Source organism: Capricornis sumatraensis, chromosome 4 (assembly GCF_032405125.1).
Source record: "Capricornis sumatraensis isolate serow.1 chromosome 4, serow.2, whole genome shotgun sequence".
Classification (NCBI taxonomy): Eukaryota; Metazoa; Chordata; class Mammalia; order Artiodactyla; family Bovidae; genus Capricornis; species Capricornis sumatraensis.
The window spans coordinates 122,745,589-122,768,915 of record NC_091072.1 but is presented as its reverse complement, the minus strand read 5'-3'; the positions used below and the strand labels follow the sequence as shown (position 1 = coordinate 122,768,915).

Below are 23,327 nucleotides of genomic sequence, written 5' to 3'. Positions count from 1 at the left end.
TAGTATATTAACAACAGAACTCAGTAAAATACCACGTATATAACAGAAGGCTTGTAAAGCTTCAAAACTTAAAATGCTAATGTAGTATAAATTCATATCCAGATATGCTCAGAGACAGGGAGTTTCCAAGGACTGTTAAAGTGGAAAGTCTAACATCTTCCTATCAATCTTTCACCACATACAGTAAAGAATATCTGAACTATTCAAATAAAGAATTATCCAAAAAATTAAACTTTTAATAAAAAGGACTTTCCTATACTTGAAAAGGAGTAAATCAAGGCTGAATATTGTCACCCTGCTTATTTAACTTATATGCAGGGTACATCATGAGAAACGCTGGACTGGAAGAAACACAAGCTGGAATTAAGATTGCCGGGAGAAATATCAATAACCTCAGATATGCAGATGACACCACCCTTATGGAAGAAAGTGAAGAGGAACTAAAAAGCCTCTTGATGAAAGTGAAAGAAGAGAGTGAAAAAATTGGCTTAAAGCTCAACATTCAGAAAATGAAGATCATGGCATCTGGTCCCATCACTTCATGGGAAATAGATGGGGAAACAGTGGAAACAGTGTCAGACTTTATTTTCTGGGGCTCCAAAATCACTGCAGATGGTGACTGCAGCCATGAAATTAAAAGACACTTACTCCTCGGAAGAAAAGTTATGAGCAACCTAGATAGCATATTTAAAAGCAGAGACATTACTTTGCTGACTAAGGTCCATCTAGTTAAGGCTATGGTTTTTCCTGTGGTCATGTATGGATGTGAGAGTTTGACTGTGGAGAAGGCTGAGCGCCAAAGAATTGATGCTTTTGAACTGCGGTGTTGGAGAAGACTTTTGAGAGTCCCTTGGACTGCAAGGAGATCCAACCAGTCCATTCTGAAGATCAGCCCTGGGATTTCTTTGGAAGGAATAATGCTAAAGCTGAAACCCCAGTACTTTGGCCACCTCATGCGAACAGTCGACTCACTGGAAAAGACTCTGATGCTGGGAAGGACTGGGGGCAGGAGGAGAAGGGGATGACAGAGGATGAGATGGCTGGATGGCATCACTGACTCGATGGACGTGAGTCTGAGTGAACTCCGCGAGTTGGAGATGGACAGGGAGGCCTGGGATGCTGCGATTCATGGAGTCGCAAAGAGTTGGACACGACTGAGCGACTTCACTTTCACGGGCTATGGAGTTAAACTTGCATATAATTTCTACCATTTACTTGCTGAATGACCTTATACAAGTTACTTGTTTCTGAACTCCAGTTTTCCTTATAGAGTGGTGAAGTAAATGAGTTAATGCAAATTTAATCAAGTCCTTAACACGTCCTGGGCTTCCCTGGTGGCTCACACGGTAAACGGTAAACAATCTGCCTACAATGGAGAAGGCCCAGGTTCGATTCCTGAATCAGGAAGATCCCCTCGAGGAAGAAATAACTATCCACTCTTGGATAGTAGAGATCTTGCCTGGAGAATCCCATGGATGGAGGAGCCTGGCAGGCTATAATCCATGAGGTCGCAAAGAGTCAGACATGACTGAGCAACTAACACACTTAAGACCTCCTAAAGTTCCATGTAACAGGCAATTGTCATGTATCCTACTTGGGTTATCAGAAAAGCTCCTAACTCAACTCTCCATAGTAATAAAAGTGCCATTACAAAACAAATTATGACTCTGCTATAGGTTAATCACTAGCTTCATATCAACTGTACTTCACATCAATTGTTCAATTATGACAATTATTCTTACCCTTTGGGAATAAGGTGTTCCAGGATACTCTCTAGCTTGGAACTGTAGCTGGCTATAATTTCCATTGGAAATTGAAGGAGGTCCTCTATAAGTATCAAAACCTAGTAAATAAACAACTTACATTAGAATTATGGGCAAAATTACACTAAACTTTTAAATAGTCTGTTCTATACCACTTAAACTGATCTTATAAAGCCATCACTAGATCTATGCCTTCTTTAAGCAAACTCTTTAATATTATTTCCACAATAAAACACACATTTATAAAAATATCACAGACTTCAAATAAGCCAACTGTAGAATTTTACTATTGCTCGGATACAGATGGGGTTGGGAAAGGATGGTGGTTAAAGCCTTGGTCTAGCATACTTTTGCCAATATCATGCAGTGACTAGAATACTTGGAACCATATCTAACTTAAAAGAGTATCACTATTATACTCTCAAAGTTATCATCTGTGGTATACTCTGACAAAAAAACTAAGAAATGGGTATTGTCTTAACTGTAACATGTTTTGAGCCAGCCAGGTCAATTAGCAAAAGAAAGAAATTATTCAAATATGAAAACCAAAATTAATTCCTGGAAAAAACAAAATGTTCAACCTTTTACTTCAGTTAAGTCACAGGATCAGTTTTTCATACAAAAAGTTCCTCTGTTATAGACAAAAGATATATTAGAAATACTCTATTTTGCAGAAATAGGGAATTCTCTACTACATTACAAACAGAAATAACAAATAGGAACAAGGTAAAGTAAAAACAGCTTGAGTCAAGTAAACATATTCAGAGCATACCTTTATAACCACCAGGGGACCGATACGAATTGGTTAGTAATCTCCCACCACGAGTACATCCTCTAACAGATCCCCGGCTATTGACAAATGGTTGAGAGGGTCTGGGAAATACATTCGTCTGTGCTGGGTAAAAGGCAAGGCTACCATTGCTTACTTGAATAGTTCCATCGGGAAAACTTGCTGCTTAAGGAAACAGTTTTAGAGTCCAAGAGTTAAACGGTAATAAAAATTTAATATTCTTTATACTTAGAAGTCAGTGTAGAGCAAACCTTTAATACAACTTTCTCCCTTCTAAAAAAAAATAGGAGCCATAGATATTCATGTGTATATATAGAGATGTTTAAGTAATAAAATATTATTCAGCCCTAGAAAGAAAATTCTGACACACTCTATAACATGGATAAATCTTGAAGACATTATGGTAAATGGAATAGGTCAGTTATGAAAGAACAGATACTGTATGATTCCATTTATATAAGATAAGTACTTAGAGCAAATTCATAGAGTAGAATGCTGGCTGCCAGGGGCTGGAAGGAAAGGGAAATGGGGCGTTAGTGTTAAACAGAGAAGATGAAAATTTTCTAGAAATGAATGGTGGTGTTGGCCACACAACAACTTGGATTGTTTAATGCCATAAAACCTATACACTTAAAAAATGTTTAAAATGATGAATTTTATGTTATGTATATTTTTACCACAAAGGAAAAAGAAAGGCTAAATATTTCACCTCATGGAGAATAAGAAAGTGAACTTTTATTAATACTTTAATTGAAAAGGCATGTTAACAAACAATATCTTTTATGTACATCACCCGTCCTATGTTTTCACAGCACAGGTGAGAACAGAAGGAGGTCATCTGTGGCTAGGTCCAGGGATTTACATTCACCACCTCTTGCAATTAAGAATTGAGAATGCTCAATTTGTTTGCTCAGGCTTAAGTTTTAGAAAACCCAACAGGGGTCTGAAATACCAACATTAAAAATCTACAAATGCTTCTTATGATTGGGAAATGACTACATAGTTGCCTGCTCTTTCATGTACCTATTATAATAGCATGAAAGACCAAAAGGGCCTCCCATCTCTAAGCAAAGAGTGGAATAAGCATAATAAGTTAAATATATATCTTCACATTAATCAATGCTCTATTTCAAGAGAGAAGAAAAGAGAAATGGTCAGACAGCCATCTATCTGTGATAACACAGAGTTAACAATGACTTCAAAGCCTTCATAAAAGCAGCTGGATAGTGTCTTATGCACCTCTACCACTGCTGATGGTAATCAAAGCAATCAGATTTTAAAAAAGCCTACTCCAGGGTTACATCAGCCATCTAAGTTCTACCTCTACAAACGTTAAAACTAACAGGTGAACTTAACCAAAGAGAGGAAAAGGCATTAAGCATTTCTCAGCACTTGAACAGGAGAAAAGATAATGCTTACTAGTCAGGAAAGAACCTCTCAAATGTCACTACAGACTTGCTTTCCATTTAATTAGCTCTCATCTAAGTCTTCAAAATATACACAAAGATCTTACCAGTCTCTTGAGAAAGGACAGTTTGTTCTACGTGTATAGCTGGCAGTTGGCACTGGGGTGGTGTTTGTGTACTTGCTGTAGTAAAACTTTGATTGTAGCCAGGTGAATAAGGGGATTCTTTTATTTCTTGTTCTTTCCGTGGAGGCAGAGGTGCATTAACATTAAATACCTTAAAAGACAGAGTACACTGAGTCATTTGCAAAGTTTCATAGAAAATAATGAGGGATGACATTCGGCAAAACTCTGCAACATTCAAAAACTTCTGTCTGATGGGTGAAGGACTTGAACAGACATTTCTTCAAAGACAATAAATGGCCAATAAGCACATGAAAAGATGCCCAACATCATTAGCCACTAGACAAAAAAATAAATCAAAACCACAATGATACCACTTCATACCCATTAGGACAACGATTACTTAAACACAAACAAAACAAAAAAACAGAAAATCTAAGTATAACTGAGGGTGGGGTAAAATTACAATCCTCATGCAATGCTGATGGGAACGTCAAGTGGTACAGCCGACTGTAGAGAACAGTATGGTGGTTCTTCAAAGAGCTAAATGTACAATTAACATATGATCCGCTAATTCCATTTGTAGGCATACACCCAAAGAACTGAAAGCAGAGATTCAAAGAGAGATGTGTACACCTATGTGCACAGTATTATTCATAAGCGCTAAAAGGTGGAAACAGCCAAGTGTCCATCAGCAGATGAAGGGTAAACAGAATGTGATACACGCATACAATGGAATGTTATTTCACCATAAAAAAGAATGAAATTCTGATCCATGCTACAACAGGGATGGATGAACCTTGAAAATACTATGCTAACTGAAATAAGCCAGATAGAAAAAGGACAAATATCATGAGTCCACTTATATGAGGTACCTAAGAATAGGCAACTCATAGAGACAAAGTAGAATACAAGTTACCAGGGAGAAGAAGGGGATAATGACAAAGTTCTGGAAAAAACAGGGGTGATGGCTGTACAACACTGTGGATGTACTTAATGCCACTGAATCATACATTTTAAAATGGTTAAAACAGCAAATTTTATGCACATTTTAACACAGTTAAAAAAAAATTCCTATTTGATTTCTGACAGAAGTTAAATAAAGTACAAAAACTAACTCTCCTGATATTACATTATCATAATGCTGCTTATTGAGAATAAAAACTTCATAGGGCAAGAGGGTACTTTTTCAGAAACCAAGGATGAATGAAAAAACCTGCAAATTCAGTACTGAATTTCTACCACGTGGCAGGACAATGATTTGACCAGACTCTGGTCACTGAGTATAATAAAGCACTTTTGTTACTCTCGAGCCCCCTTATCCTGCTCCATTTTTCCCCAATACACATATGATATTATATATATATATATATATATATATATATGAGTATTTTTCTCTCTAGCCCTCCCACTTCCATAATAAAGTATAAGCTTCTTAAGCACAAAGACCCATCTATTTTCCACTGTTACAACCCAGGCATTGTTGAACAGTGCCTGGCTTTGAACTACCTGTTTGTTGAATAAATGAGTAAATGAACAAATAAGAACCAGTTTGTACTATTGAATACGAACCAAACAGGTAGAGCAGACAGACCAGCATGAGCAAAAGAGGTATCTGTGATAAGAATGTACAGGGCAAGTCCAGGGGACTAGTCTGGCAAGTTACACCAGGCTTCAAAAGTTACTGTCAGGTAAAGACATTCAATTTCATTTAATAATGGACCAATATTTGCTTTTAATTAGGAATAAGAAAAACTTAATAAAACCAATGTAGCTTGATTTTTGTTTTTTTACTAAAAATAACAATACTGTGTAGGATGGATTGACAGGCATAGAGGGAAAGCAAGGATACTGAGCTTTTTCTAGGTGGCCAAGCAGGGAGTAATAAGATTAGTGAATTAATGTGTCTGAATTCACCAGCCCATCTCCCTGCCTTGTGTCTGCTTCCCACTGCCATTCCACTGGCCTCATCTCACTACTGTCACTCAAAAGGACGTGAAGTGGGACATTAAGCATCATCAGGAAGAGTATTTATTGGCTAAGACGTTGTGTTCTTCTAAAGAAAAGTTTTATATTTATTCTAGGTTTAGAGAATAAATATACAAACTTAGTTGTAATATAATCTTAAAAAGTTTTAACTACAACTTGTAGAAAGAAAGAAAGTGAAGTCGCTCAGTTATGTCTGACTCTTTGCAACCCCATGGACAGTAGCCTGCACCAGGCTCCTCCGTCCATGGGATTTTCTAGGCAAGAGTACTGGAGTGGGGTGCCATTTCCTTCTCCAGGGAATATTCCTGACCCAGGGATCGAACCCAGGTCTCCCGCATTGTAGACAGACGCTTTACCATCTGAGCCACCAGGGAAGTAGACTGTAATTCAAAATACCATACAAATCTTGAACAATTCTCCAAAACCCAGCATGAGATGAATGAAGATGAAATCAAATGAAAGTTTCAACAGTAATAGAACACACAAGTATGTGTCCTATATTTCAGGGTATTGATGCCGTGGAATACCAGAACTGTGATATTAGTAATTGTTAGTATTATTAAGCTATTCATAGAAAATTATGTTTCCCACTTACATTTCATTTCTTTAATATGGGTCTCCTCAGCTTTGCCTATCACTAATTTTCAGAAGGGTAAATGCCCTGACAAAATATTCATTCAAAATTATTGAGGCTTTGAATTTAACACTCTTCTCTCCACAAACAATATTTCCATTGAACAAACTCAAATTCTATCAGTCCAAGTAAGAGTAATAGAAAAGGCAAACTTTTTCACATAGTACCCAATATTAAAGAAACAGTAGCTTTTTAAATGGAATAATGAGCTGCAATCATCATTCATGTTTTATACTCACTGTCTGCATGGCTTGAAAGGGTGCTGTGTTAATGGTTACTGAACTACTACTTGCTGGAGGTGACTGGAAGCCCTGTTCAGAGCCCTTTGACATGGGAGGATTTGGAGATGCTAGTGAAGACGGTTGCTTGCTTGGGGAAACTGCTGCCTAGGGAGGAGAAATGCAGTATCAGCCAATCACCTGCCATACAACAAGCAGTTAACTTACACTAAACCCCAGGATGGCGTAAGTCAGCAAGTCCTATAGGATGACATTTGGACATAGGAATGCAAAAGAACAGCTTCTGCTTACAATTTCAAATCTCAATTGCTGAGCATGCACACTAGTATTTGCTTTGCACAGCTTGCTGACTAAGTGAGAATCTTACTATTAATCAATCTAAGAGATGAGGGGTTGAATTTTTTATGAGGACCTAGTCCCTTTCAAACCCTGTAATATTTTCTAGTTCAGAATCTAATATTATTCCAAACTTATACAGAAGAATTAGGCTTAAGAAAAACCCTGGGTGAGTTGCTTAGTCAGTGTTAACTTTTTTCGGTTTCAAAGTCTTACTAGTAGATTCCTTAGTCAGCTGCCTTTAAAAAGAAAACCAAACCTGAGCTAATATAAATAACTCTTAACTAAGGGAATTAGCAACTCCTTGATACAACAGATAATAAAGCCAAATACTTAAAAGATAGGAAAAAAACAATCCCAATGAGGTAATGAAGCAGACAGGTGTGACTCATTAGGTGGCAAACACTTAATTTAAATTTAGACCAAATCAACATCATAAAAACTATTTTCTTATATAATGAATACATATTCTTATATAATAGTTAACCAAGAAATAATAATAAAATCTGAGTTGCTAATTTTAAAAATCTACCTATCATGCTCTATCTCAAGGATTTGCTCAAATATAGTAAAAACTATCAAAAGCACACACATAATACTGTCAAAATGCTTTGACAAAATTAGCCAAAAAGAGAATGGAACTCATTCTGACTGAGTCAGTGCTAATATTAACACTATAAAGTTATTGAATCTTCAGTTATATGTATAAAAGATTTCTCTCCTAAGGAGTCCTTCAATATAAATATAATGAGAAACTTGAACTTATTGCTAATCCTACCCCTACCTAGAAATTTTCATCCTTTTGACATTAGCATTTCGGATATAATTTATTGTATCTGAAAAGGCAATACACTTGCCTTTTCAGTCTATTTAATACACTATTAAGTCTATTTATATGGTAAAGTCACAATAAAGTTAAAGTTACCTGTATAAGTTCCAGGACTACAACATCAATAGAAAGCAAACATTATTAAAGTATAAATGTTCAGTCATTAAGTTGATCATGCCTGTAATTCACATGTTAAGCTGGTTCTACTATTCTTTAAGTCAGAAATGAAATTAAGACAATTGGTCTCTTATTACCTCAGGAGTCTCTGAGGTCATAAACTCTGTTTCAGATCCCGAAGAAGCCTGATCAGTAGTAACCAAGCAAGCATTTGAGCTACAAGTAACTGGAGAAGAAGCAGCCTAGACACAGAAAGATATAAAACATTGTAAAAGGCACAATTTGTTCACTTTATATTACGTGGGCCCTGACCTTCGCAACACATTACTCTCACTGAACACTCGGCAGTGCCAATTGCTATGCTTAACACTTTAATACATATTAATATATTTACTCCTAACAATAACCCTGAGCAATAGGTACAACTATTCCCATCTTATTCATAATCAGGCAGAAGTAAAGAAAGTTAAATAATTTACCCAAGATCACTCTAAAATTAAGGGGTAGAGCTGAGATTCAAATCCAAGCAGCCAGCTACACTGCCTTTCCAGGCCTAGTCACCAAAGCTACACATCTAATCCCATCCTCATTTATCAAGATTCTTGGCCATGGAAATCTGGGGCCAGATTTTCCATCAGGCACTCAACAGCAAGCTCCCTGGGCAATGAGCCCAGGGTACATTAACGCTCTGAGCACGGGTCTGCCAGAATCATGACAACTATCTTTTACTCTAAGTGCTCTCAGTGTCTTAAAGGAGTAGGAAGAAGTATAAATAAAATGCATAAATCACAATGGCACCAATATCCTAACAAAAATTAAAGCTAATATGTATAAAATAAAAATTGGGAGAAGGCATATAGGAACTGAACTAAGTCTGACAACTGTAACTGATAAAAAAACTATGAAAGCAGCTAGGAAGGAATTCTATGGCATAACAGGTATTGGAATATAACAGAAATCCATAAAATTCTAGCAATCACAAGGTCTGAAGTGTCAGTGAATCCACTCCTTTTATCTAAATGCTTCAGTTCAGTTCTCAGAAGCCCAAGTAATAAATGGGTTACCCAATGCTAACGAGCAGTTACGTTTCAGTCATCTTCCCCAAGAGTTCATCATGATATGCTGCTTCTTGGGAAGGAGATGGGGACCAGGTTTAAAAAATCTCATGGAAAAGGGCTTATGAAAAAAAATTTTTAATCCTTTACAGCATTTTATATATTTAAATAGGTATAATTTAGATCTGACCAAACTATTGTAAAACAGGAGTGCTTTAAACCTAGGCCTTGCTTCTGGCCTCCTCTTTAAAACAATGAGACAACCACCCAAAATAAATGCTATTGGCTGTTGTGGGAACAGAACTAAGTCAACTGCCAAAAAATTCACAGATACTAAGTTAAGGCAATTTGGCGCACGTGATAGTTAAGCTTTAAGAGACTCTGAATTTTAGTTAAGAGGTTAACAAAAAAGATAAGCATTCTTTACATTAGTATTTATTGAGAAGTTATGGCAGTTTTTGCTTCCAAGTGATTGCTCCTTAAGTAGACCAGCTAGAGTTTAAGTATTTCTGAGTAAGCATGATGATGGAGGCCAGTGGTTCCAAAAAATCAACATGCAGATTCACCCAAGGAGCAGACTAAAAACATGGGTGAATAGACAACACCCCTGGAAATGCCAAACATACAGGTCTAAGGTGGTAACTAACAATATAGTCCTCTCTCAGTCTCCACAGGGACTGGCTCCAGGACTCACTGTGCTACCAAAATTCAGAGATGCTCAGACCCTACAGTCGACCCTCCGTACCTGTGGTCCCACACCTTCAGATTAAACCAACCTCAGATATGTAGTACTGTACGGATTTAGTGGGAGAAAAAAAACACATATAAGAGGACCTGAGTTCAAGGGTCAACTCTATGTATTTTTATTAAAGTGACCAAATGATTCTGATGCAGCCACCCCAGAGGCATGCCTGTGAGAACAATTAGACTAGATTACTGGTTTATCCAAAAATAATCTTAACTTGTTGACTGAAAGCCTCATACAGAATCTAATAGCTAGAACAGATAACGTGGAATTCTTTAGCTAAAGCAGGGAATGGGGTGAGGGACTAACCATGAAATAAGAAGAATTCGTTTCTTTCTTTAGACTCTTTACTACGCCAATATACTAAGTGACTTAGGTAGCTTAAACAGCAAAGTAAGATTCCCAGAGTACCTCTGAATTCTTCAGGCTTGCTCTTTCCTCACTAAAATTTCCTTCTTTGTTTTAACAGATGACTTGCCCATGTTCATTAGGGAATTTTTTGAGGACCAGTTTTACTTGATCTAAAAAACTAGATATCCTTAAAACATTTTCAATAATTTAGTTAGGAATATTAGAATCAGTGAGTCTGACCATTCATACCAACGCAAGAGTTTCTCCTACAAGAGTAAATGAAAGATGAATCTGGAGAAGTTACCTGTAATGGCTCTTGAAGAAAATCACTTTGATTGGATAGATTCTGTTCTGTAGATGCTGTAGAGAGTGAAATCAACAGTAAACTACTGAGGGAAGAGAAAAGTTTATGCATACCAACTGGATGGGAACTAAAGTTTATATTTTATAAAACCAAGCAGTATCTAGAAGAACTGGGTCTCAAGTCCTTTCTATTAGAGCTTTAAAAAGTCAGAGAGGATTATAGAGAAAAAGCATCCTAGTTCCATCTGTGATATTTAATAATGTTTCATGGTTAAATGGAAAAAAGCAGCATTTCAAGTCTTCCAAAAGAAAAGAACTGTGACTTTAAAAACCAGCGACTGTAATCTGGAAGATAAAATCTGAGCTATCATGAGCAATAATTAGCTGATATACTTTAAATTACAAGTTTCAAAATAAGTCCTTGCAGGGGTCATCTGTCTCTTCATTTTTCTCTTTGATCATGTAAATTAAACATACTTTTCAATTACATAGTTTCAGTTTGATTTAGTCTTATTAATGTCTATCACTTATTAATTACTCTCTCTTCCTTCTCCTTATCCAAACCAGGAATTACCGCACCTGTCTTCTGGTTGGTGTATACTGCTTACTACGGCTGAACTATGGCTTTGATTACGTCATTCCACTCCTAAGATAAACTGATGCAGAATAAAAAGCCTGAAGTGTCAGACCAGATTCAGATTAACCAGTGTTGGTGCAGTGTTAATCAGTTCAGTCAGTTCAGTTCAGTCACTCAGTTGTGTCCGACTCTTTGCAACCCCATGGACTACAGCATGCCAGGCCTCCCCGTTCATCACCAACTCCCAGAGTTTACTCAAACTCATATCCATTAAGTTGGTGATGCCATCCAACCATCTCATCCTCTGTTGTCCTCTTCTCCACCCACCTTCAATCTTTCCCAGCAAAAGGGTCTTTTCCAATGAGTCAGTTCTTCACATCAGGTGGCCAAAGTACTGAAGTTTCAGCTTCAACACCAGTCCTTCCAATGAATATTCAGGACTGATTTCTTTTAGGACGGACTGGTTGGATCTCCTTGAAGTCCAAGGGACTCTCAAGAGTCTTTTCCAACACCACAGTTCAAAAGCATTAATTCTTCTGTGCTCAGTCATAGTCCAACTCTCACACCCATACATGACTACTGGAAAAACCACTGCCTTGACTAGACAGACCTTTGTGGGCAAAGTAATGTACCTGCTTTTTAATATGCTGTCTCGCTTGGTCATAACTTTTCTTCCAAGGAGCAAGCGTCTTTTAATTTCATGGCTGCAATCACCATCTGCGATTGTGGAGCCCAAAAAAACAATGTCTGTCACTGTTTCCCCATCTATTTGCCATGAAGTGATGGGACCAGATGCCATGATCTAAGTTTCCTGAAAGCTGAGCTTTAAGCCAACTTTTTCACTCTCCTCTTTCATTTTTATCAAGAGGCTCTTTAGCTCTTCTTCGCTTTCTGCCATAAGGGTGGTGTCATCTGCATATCTGAGGTTACTGATATTTCTCCCAGCAATCTTGATTCCAGCTTGTGCTTCTTCCAGTCCAGCATTTCTCATGATGTACTCTGCATATAAGTTAAATAAGCAGGGTGACAATATACAGCCTTGACATACTCCTTTCCCTATTTGGAACCAGTCTGTTGTTCCATGTCCAGTTCTAACTGTTGCTTCCTGACCTGCATACAGATTTCTCAAGAGGCAGGTCAGGTGGTCTGGTATGCCCATCTCTAAGAATTTTCCACAATTTGTGGTGATCCACACAGTCAAAGGCTTTGGCATAGTCAACAAAGCAGAAATAGATGTTTTTCTGGAACTCTCTTGCTTTTTCAATGATCCAACGGATGTTGGCAATTTGATCCCTGGTTCCTCTGCCTTTTCTAAATCCAGCTGGAACATGTGGAAGTTCACAGTTCACGTACTGTTGAAACCTGGCTCGGAGAATTTTGACCATTACCTTACTAGCGTGTGAGATGAGTGCAATTGTGTGGTAGTTCGAGCATTCTTTGGCACTGCCTTTCTTTGGGATTGGAATGAAAACTGACCTTTTCCAGTCCTGTGTTAATCAGTGTTAAGCAGTGCACTAAATACCACTGATATAATTTCACTCACGGGATGCAAAAGCCTCAACACTAGATGTACAGAGTTAAAAAGAGTCAAGCAAGTCAGGAGTAAAATTATTTATAAAAGAAACAATTGGAACAAACAGCTGTAGGGGTAACAAGTCTTAAGAATGAGGACATACCTACTGGGCTACCTGGAGTACCTGAAGGCGGCTGTGACGATGGAATTGCACTTGAAGGTTTGTCAAAATCCAGAATAGATTCCTAAAGATAAGATTTTAAATAATGAGTGGAAACAAAGATCACCGTTGGTTGGTAAACCAATTACCATTAAACTATTTATGATGTTGTCATAAACCTCTGCTTATTAGCTATAGGAATTTATCTAATAACTATCTTAAGATGTTAATAACTTAAGTCTTTTAGGAGAAGAAATTAAACGTAAATCTAAAATAACTATCAAACCTTAAGACTATCAAGTATTAAAATTCTAACGGTAATTCTAAGGCCAAGTTAGGAAAACTCCTCACTTGAAGGTTTAAACATAAACATTAATCCTAGCATAGACTGAGCCCTCATTTTTATTATAACCAATGAGAAGTTCTAATTATTTTATCTCAACCACTAAACTAACTCATGCTCTCAGATACTTTCATGACAACAAGCCATTCTCTTCTTCCATGTGCCTATCTTGGTTATCCTGGAAATATTTCCAACGTTTTGAGTACTTAACTTACACACTTGTAGTGATCATTTTAGGTCCTTTGTTTATCATCAAATAATCTGAAGAAGTAAGCAATTCTCTCACTTAATAAAAAAGTAGAAGGTTGGGAGTTTGTCAGATTATATAACTGGAAATTGGCAGAAGTAGATTTAAATGCAGGTCTAACTCCAAAGCAAGATCTTTTTACTATTAACACACAAAAATCTCTATTTGCCTACTTCCTAGCTCAATAATATCACAATATTTTAAAATTCTGCACGTGTTTGTGTAACACAATTTAACATTTAACTATTGACTTAACTCATCTTATACAAATGAAATATAAACTCTTTGAGGGCAATGAATGTCATGATGATTTACACACAATGGCATCTATCAAATACCAAGCATAGTACAGGTTCTCACAGTCTGAGCAGAAACTACTAATGAGCTACAGCAGCAATATCACTTGAGCACTTTAAGCTTCTTACATGTTTAATTCATTTCATTACTCACAACAAACAGGAACAGGAACTATTATCCTCATTTTTTTTTCTTTTCAAAAAAGAAACTGAGGCAGAAAGTTAAGTAGCTTGCCTAAACTCTCAGAGCGAGCAAGTGGCAGAGCCGAGATTTGTACTCATTCTGAACACCAGAATATATGCTCTTAACAACTTCAATTAATGCTTCAGACCAGAAGCTAGTAGCCCCATAACTAGCATAAGATTCACTTAATAATGACTCATACTTGCATAAAGTTACAAGTTCCTTGAATCTGGGTCATCAGATCCTGCAGTTTTTCTTTCCTCAATACTGGATCCTTTGGAAGGGTAGAGGAAGAACCTACAGGCTGATGCATAGGCTTAGGCACCTACAAGATAAACCCATAATGTGTAAGAGTGAAGTTCAAATTCAACAGCTTGATTCAGGAAACTCAGCTTATCACTGCATCTTAATGTAATCAAAACACACAGCAGTGTTCACTTATAGGTTTATCTCAGGTAAAGAATTTCCACACAAATGCCTCTTCTAAGTAATTTAAACAAAGTCTAAATGTTTCCCCCTTCAGTACAACTTTAATGGAAACTGTTGCTAACCATCATCTTTTTTAAAAGGAAGGCCAATAAAAGCAGAACTTCTGTGATAAAGTTCTTTCATTGTGGACATCGGTTACCTTACGTCCCCCACAAGATGCCACTCACTGCCTATAATATAAAACACCTCAATGACCTTTTTCCAAGGAAAAAAGTTACTATCACATTAATTATATATCCCATTTTTAATATATATCTGATTTCAGAAACATTAAGGTATAAAAATGTATACACATATATCCTAGAATTTAGGAAATACACTGTTATATTTAGTTATAAAGTAAGCATACTTTGGCGGGGCTACTAATGTTTAGAATGTGGTCCCCCTCCAGCTAAATTTCTTAAGATTGCTGAAACAGACCTCATGTTTATAGTTATTTCTTACAGGTATCAGCAAACCAACCCCTACCAGCTCCTCCTCTCCACCTTCTAATTCACTAAGAAATCACACAGCTAAGCTACGTCAACAGCGTCCTAAAATAATAGTTAATAGACCCTAAGGAAATATATGAAAGGCTCTTTTAGGAGAAAAGTATGAACTTTGGTGATTTATTTCATGTATCTAGTCTTTTGGCTTTGAACTCTTTTTTGCCCTTGACTGTACTTAGTCATATTAAAGACAGTGGAGATTGCAATACAGATAGAGGCAAATACTGTGTTTATGCAGACACACATCCCCGCAGTCACTGAGAGACCCTATAACTTCAATATGATGATGTCTGTGCCATAAGGTACAATAAATGAGTTCTGACATTTACAATTAAACACTCTTGATTTTAAATACTATTCAACAAACAGCAGGGTATCAATATTTCCTATGGTCAAGGCTCAGCACTGTTATACCTACTGGAATTTTTAACTGTGTTTTTTGAGCAACTTTATTGAAGTATTAAATTTGATTTATAAATTTCCCAAAATATTGATAGCTATCATGTTAAAATTACTGTCATATGATATCTGGTTAATGAAATAAGGCTATCAATCTTCTGCAGGGTCAGGATGAAGCTAAAATTACATTACCACTTAAAGAGGAAGAAAGGAAAATAAAAGGAGACAAGTATCTCTAAAATTCTCTTCCCAAAAGGTAGAATTGCAGCAGGCGTAATTTATAAAATGCAATGATCTGAATTCCCTAAACAAAATGTTTTCTTCCCCCTCACTTTTTAATTGAAGTATAGTTGATTTATGATATACAATATCATGTTAGTTTCAGGTGTACATCACAGTGATTCAGTTTTATATATATGTATGTGTCTGCATTCTTTTTCAGAGTCTTTCCCTTTATAGGTTATTAAAAACTATTGAGTACAGTTCCCTGTGCAACACAGAAAAATATTCTTCAAACTGTTAAAGGACCAAAGATATATGGTCCTCAATACATCTGGGTTCAATCCCTGGATTAGGAAGATCCCCTGGAGAAGGAAACTGCAATCCACTCCAGCATTCTTGCCATGGACAGAGGAGCCTTAGTGGGCTAGTCCATTGGGTCGCAAGGAGTCGGACACGACTGAGCAACTAACACTTTCACTTCTGGCTAAACTGGCATGGAAGTTCAGGAACATGAGATGGACATGGAGAACACTGGGAGGGTAGTGAGTTCACACTTCTTAGCAAACAAGGTGATAATAAGTCTTCAACAAGTTTGCACTGAAATAGTGGTAAATAACTTCTAATAAAAGACAAGACTAACTAGCACTGTATCTATGGATTATTCATTATAAGCCTTATATTACTGGCATGGGTTATTTATTATTAACAGAATGAGGCTTCATATTTGAACCAAATCTCATACTTCAAAACCTAATTATAGAATGGTAAACACCTATACTTTTCATCTGCAGAAACTTTTTATTTTGAAACAGAAACAGACAACTAATCCAGCTCCCTCCCCAACTACTAATCTTCAGAAACAGGAGATGAAAGATTCCTGTTTCTTCTCCTGTCCATTTGTTCCTTATTCAAAGAGGACAGGCTAATTGAATGATTATAAGTCAGTGAAAGAGAAGGAAGAGAATACAGAAAAATGTAACTTGCATCAGAAAAAGGTCTCCCACCTTTTGATATGCATTTACATATCTCACTTCACATTATAGTCTTCTCTGACTATCATTATTTTAATACCATATCATGTCATTAAAACTTGAGCATTAAAACATTATTTCTAAGTGCAGAAATTTCATTTCAGGTTAGGCACAAAAGACAGACTAAGTCTGCTTCTAATTTTCTAGGAAAAACAAACTATGCATTAAAGGGTTAAGTGAAATACTTTATATATTAACATGGGTTTTACTTATTTTTTTCTAATGAGAAATTTTAAATTATCACTATCACAGATCTCTATTTATGCCTACAATGACAGGAACAGACTGATACAAATCAACTCACATCTTTGGGTTCTGTATTAAACTTCCTGGGAAGGAGCTGGTCATTTGGTATGAGGCTTGCTGCAGCTACTCCCCAGGACTTTGGAGAAATCTGTGATTGTGGTGTTAAAGGGTGTTTCTGACTCTCAACGTTGTTTTCCCAGGATTTCGGAGTCTCTGGATGTCGTGCATCCTGTTCTTCACACGTGGGAGAGGCCCATGACTTGGTGATGTCCTGGTCACTCTGCACAGATGGTGTCCAAGACTTTGGCGTTTGCTTCTTTGGCTCCTGTTCTTTCTGTGGCTGAACTGGCCAAGGCTTCAGTGTTTCCTGCTTCTTCTGTTCCTCTTGAATGTATCCTGCTTTGGATTTGGAAGCTTCCTGCTTCCACTGGCCAGGAGTTGGTTTGGTTTTGGAGACGTCCTGCTTCTTCTGCTCTTCCTGCAGAGTGGACCTGAGTTTTGGAATCTCTTGTTTCCTCTGTTCTAAGGAAACCGCAGCCTTTGAAACCTCCTGGTGCTTTACAGAAGACTCCCAGGACTTGAAGGTTTCCTGTTTCTTCTCCTGCCCATCTGGTTCAGTAAGCATATCCCAACATTTGGGGAGATTTGGTTTTCTAGCATAATCTGCTTCCCAAGATTGCTCTTCATCTTGTTTACTTGAATAATCTACTTCTGTCATGTAGCGTCTGTTAAGAAACTAAACCAGAGGGAAAATGCGTTCAAGTCAGTCTGTAGACCTTGGGGGCAGTACTAAACTCCTATGTCTACTGGTCTGAACCACTGTGCTAACAGGAAATTTCTGTCCTTAACCTACTTGAAGAGAGTCTCCTCCTTTTTAGTCCATTCCTTTCCCCTCAATTAATAGAAAGACAAACTTCAAAAGTAGTGATCTACACGCAGCTCACCTAGACTGGTGGGCAGTGCACACCGCGGTGCCACGTCTGCTTGGCTCAGGCTCTCCTACCAAGGTTATTCCACCTCTGCCACCTTTGGGACCACCTGACTCCCTCAAATGTTAAGGCAGAGGATAGTTCAACTACACAAAGTTATTCTCTTTATACTGAAGCCTTATGTTCCCTGAATTACCAGCCTTTTATTTCCATTATGTATCAATCATATTGTGATTCTGCTTCTTCCATTATTTTCAGCCTCCATGAATTAAAATGTCACTTCAGAAAGAAAACAAATACCCTCTTCTGTTACCAATATGAGTAAATTCTGGCAAGAGCAAAATCCTACTCATCTTTAAATTCCAGTACAGCAGGCAAAAACAGCAACAGCTAACACTTGTAACTTGTATGCCAGGCCAAAGTGTAAGTAACTTAGAATTTAAGTGAACTCCTTCAAACCTCACAATAAATATGTAAGGCAGGCATTATCATTATCCCCATTTTATGCAGGAGAATAACAGACACAGCTGAGCTAGGTATCTCGCCCAAAGTCACTAAAAAGCTAATAAGTTGCAAGGCCAGGATTCAAGTCTAAATCCAGAGCCTCAGTTTCTAACCACAACACTATTCCAAAGTCTCAAAACCTAAAGTTGACTGAAAAATTACCTTTTAGTACCTTACCTCTTGTGGTTGTATCTCTGGTTGTGCCAGTTCCATAAGAGACTCTGAGAAAATAAAAGAAATATTAAATAAATACCAGGTAAACTGTTAAGTTTTTAGACTGATTACACTATAATTAAGAAACAAATTTCAGAAGGGTAACAGAAAAAGGATGGTGCAATTAAGTATATTTATGGAAGAAGTAATTCTCACAATTGGGTGTTGGTCAAAAGCATGTGGGCTGAGGCTAGTTGGAGCTAGTTGCTCTCCTTACGCAAGACAGTTCTCTGAATTCAAGCTGCAGTTACAAACTGATTTCTGACTGAAAATAGGACCATCTCCCCTTACCCACAAACACCAGCTTCTTTCAAGATAGACTTATAGCTCTGGTGTCATGGGGTATAAATGAGAAACACTTGAATCTTGCTAGTGGCTAATAAAGCTGCTTGGACTACCTCCTTAGAAGTAATAATTCTTTCCAGCCTCTACAATCATTAGTAAATGTGTTACTTACTTAAAGTATTTCTTCTCCAAGAAAAGTAGAATTTTGAAAAACATATTTCTTTAACTGATTTTGGCATTTTTTTCCTTTGATCAGTATGTTAACCTTAGATTATTTATATTCTTGGCCTACAGTAGAGTATTGAACTCTACTATAACTTACATTTAAACAGTTTTAAATGGAATGATCCTAATAGTTTAATGAAGAGATTCATTAAAATGCCTCATTTTAACAGTATACTCTCTTATAACAAAGTATAACCTAAAATTTCTTTTTTTCCCCCCTCTCTGAGGCATTTTATTTGTATGTATTACATCCCTAGAAAAAGAATCCAAGGATTTTCCCTCCTGTATGTTTTTGTCTTGCTTCTTCATGGTCCATGATGCCAGCTGAGGTTGTCAGTACAACGAAACCAAACTGACGGGATGGGAGCAGGTTATTCTGCCATTTTTCTAGATCTTTGAGTTGCACATCAAATCTGGGGCTGATCACTCCACACTTATTTAGCCTGCCTGTGAGGTTCACAACAATTTTCCCAGCCCCATGATCATCAATGATTTCAAATTCACCAATGTAACCATGCTTCATCATCACTGTTAGAAACCTGATGACAACTTTGGAGCACGGCCTGATAAGGACCTGACGTTTGCCTCTCTTTTCGGCATTGTTGATACTCTTGAGACCATCAGCCAGGGCATTCATGCACACCATTCTGGTGGCACGGAAAGATGGCAGAAAGAGCTAAAATTTCTATTGAGATTCACTCTGCCAATCATGGTAGTAAAGCCTAGAGATGTTTCCTAAACCTAGGCTTATCCTGGGACTAGTAAAGATTTCTATGCATGCAGAAAATAAAATTAAAACAAAGCAATCATTTTACAATGATTTGATTCATTTGGTTAAGTGTTAAAAATGCAACCACTATAAAGAATTTCAGAGATCACAACAAACCTGACTCTTTAACAGATTCAGTCTTCAATAACTGTTTTTTCTTCTCCGATTTTATTAGCATTTCTTCCTCCAATGATACCTCTTTTTCCTTGGCATTTTTTGGAACTGGGATACTTTCAAAATATCCTGAGTTCAGCAATTTAGAGAGTAGATCTTTCATGTGTTTGTCTAACAAAAAGTGACTAAGAGTTAGTTATCACACAGCTGAATAGTTCACGGAAAATTATTTGAAATAGAAATCTTATAATTTTATCCTAGTTGTATGTCATTATAACATTCTACACTGGGGATACTTAAAGAACTGGTCATACTATAAAAAGGAAATATGCAGTCCATCATTACCTCATACTGAATGAATATAAATTTTAAAAGTCAGAATCCCAAAGTTTCAGCAATCACTTAAGTTTCTCTGGACCTCCATTTCCACCATTTGGAAAATGACTAAAAATCAGAGATTCCAATTGAAGATTCTAGTATGTCATAAAAAGCACATATTTATTCCCTGAGCTGGGAGAAAATAGAATTTTCCCATCCACCCCCACGACATCACAATAAGCAATTACTCTACCTTCCCCAAGTAACTACGGCTTTGGAGAAGTAAAATAACACAATTCCTCAAACATAATCTTTAGAAAAACCTATCTCGGACAATCTCTAAAGAATGTTTACAGTACAAAATTCCATGATTAAGATTTTACTCTTGAATTACGCTGTATTTCACTCCTACCACATCACCATTTGATAATCAAGAAAAACCTTAAAATAACGTTGAAGATCATCAACAGATCTAAAGTCTACTTCACTTTTGATAGCCACTAAAAACGTAATTCCCAAATAAAGCAGAGTTCCCAAACTTGATTGGGGTCTACTATTCTTTCCAGAGGAATACTAGGACACAGATTACCCTTCTTTTAAATTCAACTTTGAGGTAAAATTTACAAGAAACAAAATTCACATTTTAAGTGTACAGTTTTAGCAGGTATGTAAGTCATGTTACTTCTACCATAACCACAATATAGACTATTTTAATCAACTCAAAAAGTTCCCTTATTTCCCTTTTATAAACAATCTCTTCCCCCTACTCCCTAACAACCACTGACCTGCTATCATTCACGTTATGTCTTTTCTAGAATTTCATTAAGTGAAATCATACATTATGCACTCATTTTTTATCTGGCTTCTTTCATTTAGTATAATTTATTTTGAGATTCACATAAGCTACTACAGTATCAATAATTCATTCCTTTACTGCTGAAATGATTTCACTGTATGGATGTATCACATTTTGTTTATTAACTATCAGCTGATATACATCTGGACTGGGTTCAATTTGGGACTGTTCTGAATAAGCTGGTATGAACATTCATGTACAAGTACTTAAATGAATGTATGTTTTCAATTCTCTTGGGTACTAGAAGTGTAACTGCTTGGTGATATAGTAAGTATACACAATTTTATTAAAAAAACTGACAAACTAGTTTCCAAAGTGTTTGTATCACTTTGAATTCTAACCAAGCAATAAATATCTGTGATTTAAATTTGAAAGGACTTAAGAAATTGAGATCGTTATTCATACTCAAATATTTTTAAAAAGGAAGTAACAAAAATGTTTACCAGCTTCCAGTGAGTGTTCATTATCCTAAACTGGTACACAAAATTATGTACTTCATGTCCAGACATTTGTACTTGGTCGTCTGGTCAAAGCCTACTTACAAAGCCAAAAGGACTCTCTCTCTCCAGATCAATTCCAGATCGGTAGACAGCAATGTTTCCAAAGACTATGGAGCCAAACCATTTCTATTTTCTTAAGCAGGTCTGGTAAATAAGCTTTGATATTAACAATGTGTGGATTTAGGTTTCCTAAACAGAATGGGTACTACCATGCACAACAGAGAACTGAACCCCAAAATGGTCAAGCACTAGTCTATATAGCTCTGTTCCCAAATCATAGTGAATTGCCACCTCAAAACTCACCATAGGTTCCATTTTAGTGAGTACAATTAAACAAGAGCTGCTTCTAACAGAACAAAACAAAGCTATCATTCTGCCAATGAATCCAGTATTGTCAGACACGTAAGTTCTGATGGACTGACACAGTTTTGGCCCTTGATATCATACTAAACTCCTAGACATAAAGTTTAGTATTTACTGCATAAGTCCAGAGTAGAGAAAACTCACATGTTGTTCCTACCACTGCTTTCTCACTACCTTCCAAAAGGTCCCAAAAGTACAAGGATGACTGCTCCATCTGGTCTTCAACACTGACAAGGAAAAGCAGCAGTAGAAAAAGTGGTTTTAGAGGCACATGGAGCAGAACAATTTATACAATATCAACAACTAAGACATTCAATGCTCATTTTGTGTTTTTTTACTCTCTGGAAATAAAAAATTGAAATTTTATAAAAGATGACTAAATGCCCATTTATGGACTTCATATATAAGCATTTTTCCTTAAAACAACTAAAATAAAGATTTTACCAAATACAGCCATTAAGGAATAGACTCAAAAAGAGTTTAAAGCAATCAATATGGTATCATTCGTTACCAAGCATACATTCTCGATAAAAGAACAGTGGATTGGAAATATTAAGAGCTACATCAGACTTTAAAGAGAGCGGCTCATTTTTCAAATTAGGTTTCATTTACATTTCAAATACTAAAGAAAGCTTTATTCCCTGGATCTACCAAAGTGAAGCATTAGAAGGAAGCAACCAAATAGATGATGATGGTGGAGTAGATTATCAGGTAGGAATAAGTAAATAAATAAATATATGGCTATATATAGGGAATTAAAGAGTTTTATAAGGTTTTTTCCTAAACTGATAGGGTAATTTCTAATAACAGTTGAAACTAACTCTGCTTTTGCATGGCTAACAAACACAGCATTGAAACGACCTGAATCTAACAAATCAAAAGCAAAGAGCTCTGCTCAATAGCTGATTTACTCCATATTCCATTTAAGCAAAAACAGCAAATAGATAGCTGTAGAAGAAAAAAATTGAGATGCCTCAATCTGCTGTTTTTTTATTTTAAATTATCAAATTTATTCCTCAGTATTTGCTGCTGCTGCTAAGTCGCTTCAGTTGTGTCCGACTCTGTGCGACCTGATAGACGGCAGCCCACCAAGCTCCCCCGTCCCTGGGATTCTCCAGGCAAGAACACTGGAGTGGGTTGCCATATCCTTCTCCAATGCACGAAAGTGAAAAGTGAAAGGGAAGTCGCTCAGTCGTGTCCGACCCTCAGCGACCCCATGGATTGCAGCCTTCCAGGCTCCTTCGTCCATGGGATTTTCCAGGCAAGAGTACTGGAGTGGGGTGCCACTGCCTCAGTATTTATTCACAGCAAAAGAAGAATACTAAATAATTCTAACTTTGACAGCTGAGTGATATGGATCAAGTTAAATTTCATTCA

The 23,327-nt window shown here is 36.9% G+C and overlaps 2 protein-coding genes across 6 annotated transcripts in view; both read right to left on the bottom strand.

Annotated features, from left to right (window-relative positions):
- CAPRIN2 (caprin family member 2) overlaps positions 1-23,327 on the bottom strand; it is a 40,433-nt gene that overhangs the window by 3,330 nt on the left and 13,776 nt on the right. For 2 of the 5 annotated variants that reach the window (XM_068971167.1, XM_068971169.1), the window contains exons 5-14: positions 22,095-22,177; positions 19,917-20,084; positions 18,485-18,528; positions 16,933-17,610; positions 14,202-14,324; positions 12,933-13,014; positions 10,681-10,736; positions 4,067-4,235; positions 2,536-2,718; positions 1,743-1,843 (exon numbers count right to left, since the gene is read on the bottom strand). In XM_068971167.1, the coding sequence (XP_068827268.1) occupies positions 1,743-1,843; positions 2,536-2,718; positions 4,067-4,235; positions 10,681-10,736; positions 12,933-13,014; positions 14,202-14,324; positions 16,933-17,610; positions 18,485-18,528; positions 19,917-20,084; positions 22,095-22,177 (1,687 nt within the window). Of the gene's footprint in view, positions 1-1,742; positions 1,844-2,535; positions 2,719-4,066; positions 4,236-6,943; positions 7,091-8,362; positions 8,468-10,680; positions 10,737-12,932; positions 13,015-14,201; positions 14,325-16,932; positions 17,611-18,484; positions 18,529-19,916; positions 20,085-22,094; positions 22,178-23,327 lie in introns of all 5 variants that reach the window. The other 3 variants (XM_068971168.1, XM_068971166.1, XM_068971170.1) reach the window with 3 other exon arrangements.
- Positions 19,284-19,676, bottom strand: LOC138077793 (small ribosomal subunit protein uS8-like). The gene has a single exon (XM_068970029.1). The coding sequence runs from the start codon at positions 19,674-19,676 to the stop codon at positions 19,284-19,286; it is 393 nt and encodes a 130-aa protein (XP_068826130.1).

Coding starts and splice junctions, on each gene's coding strand:
- LOC138077793 (XM_068970029.1), bottom strand. CDS start 19,676: ATGGTGTGCATGAATGCCCTGGCTGATGGTCTCAAGAGTATCAACAAT.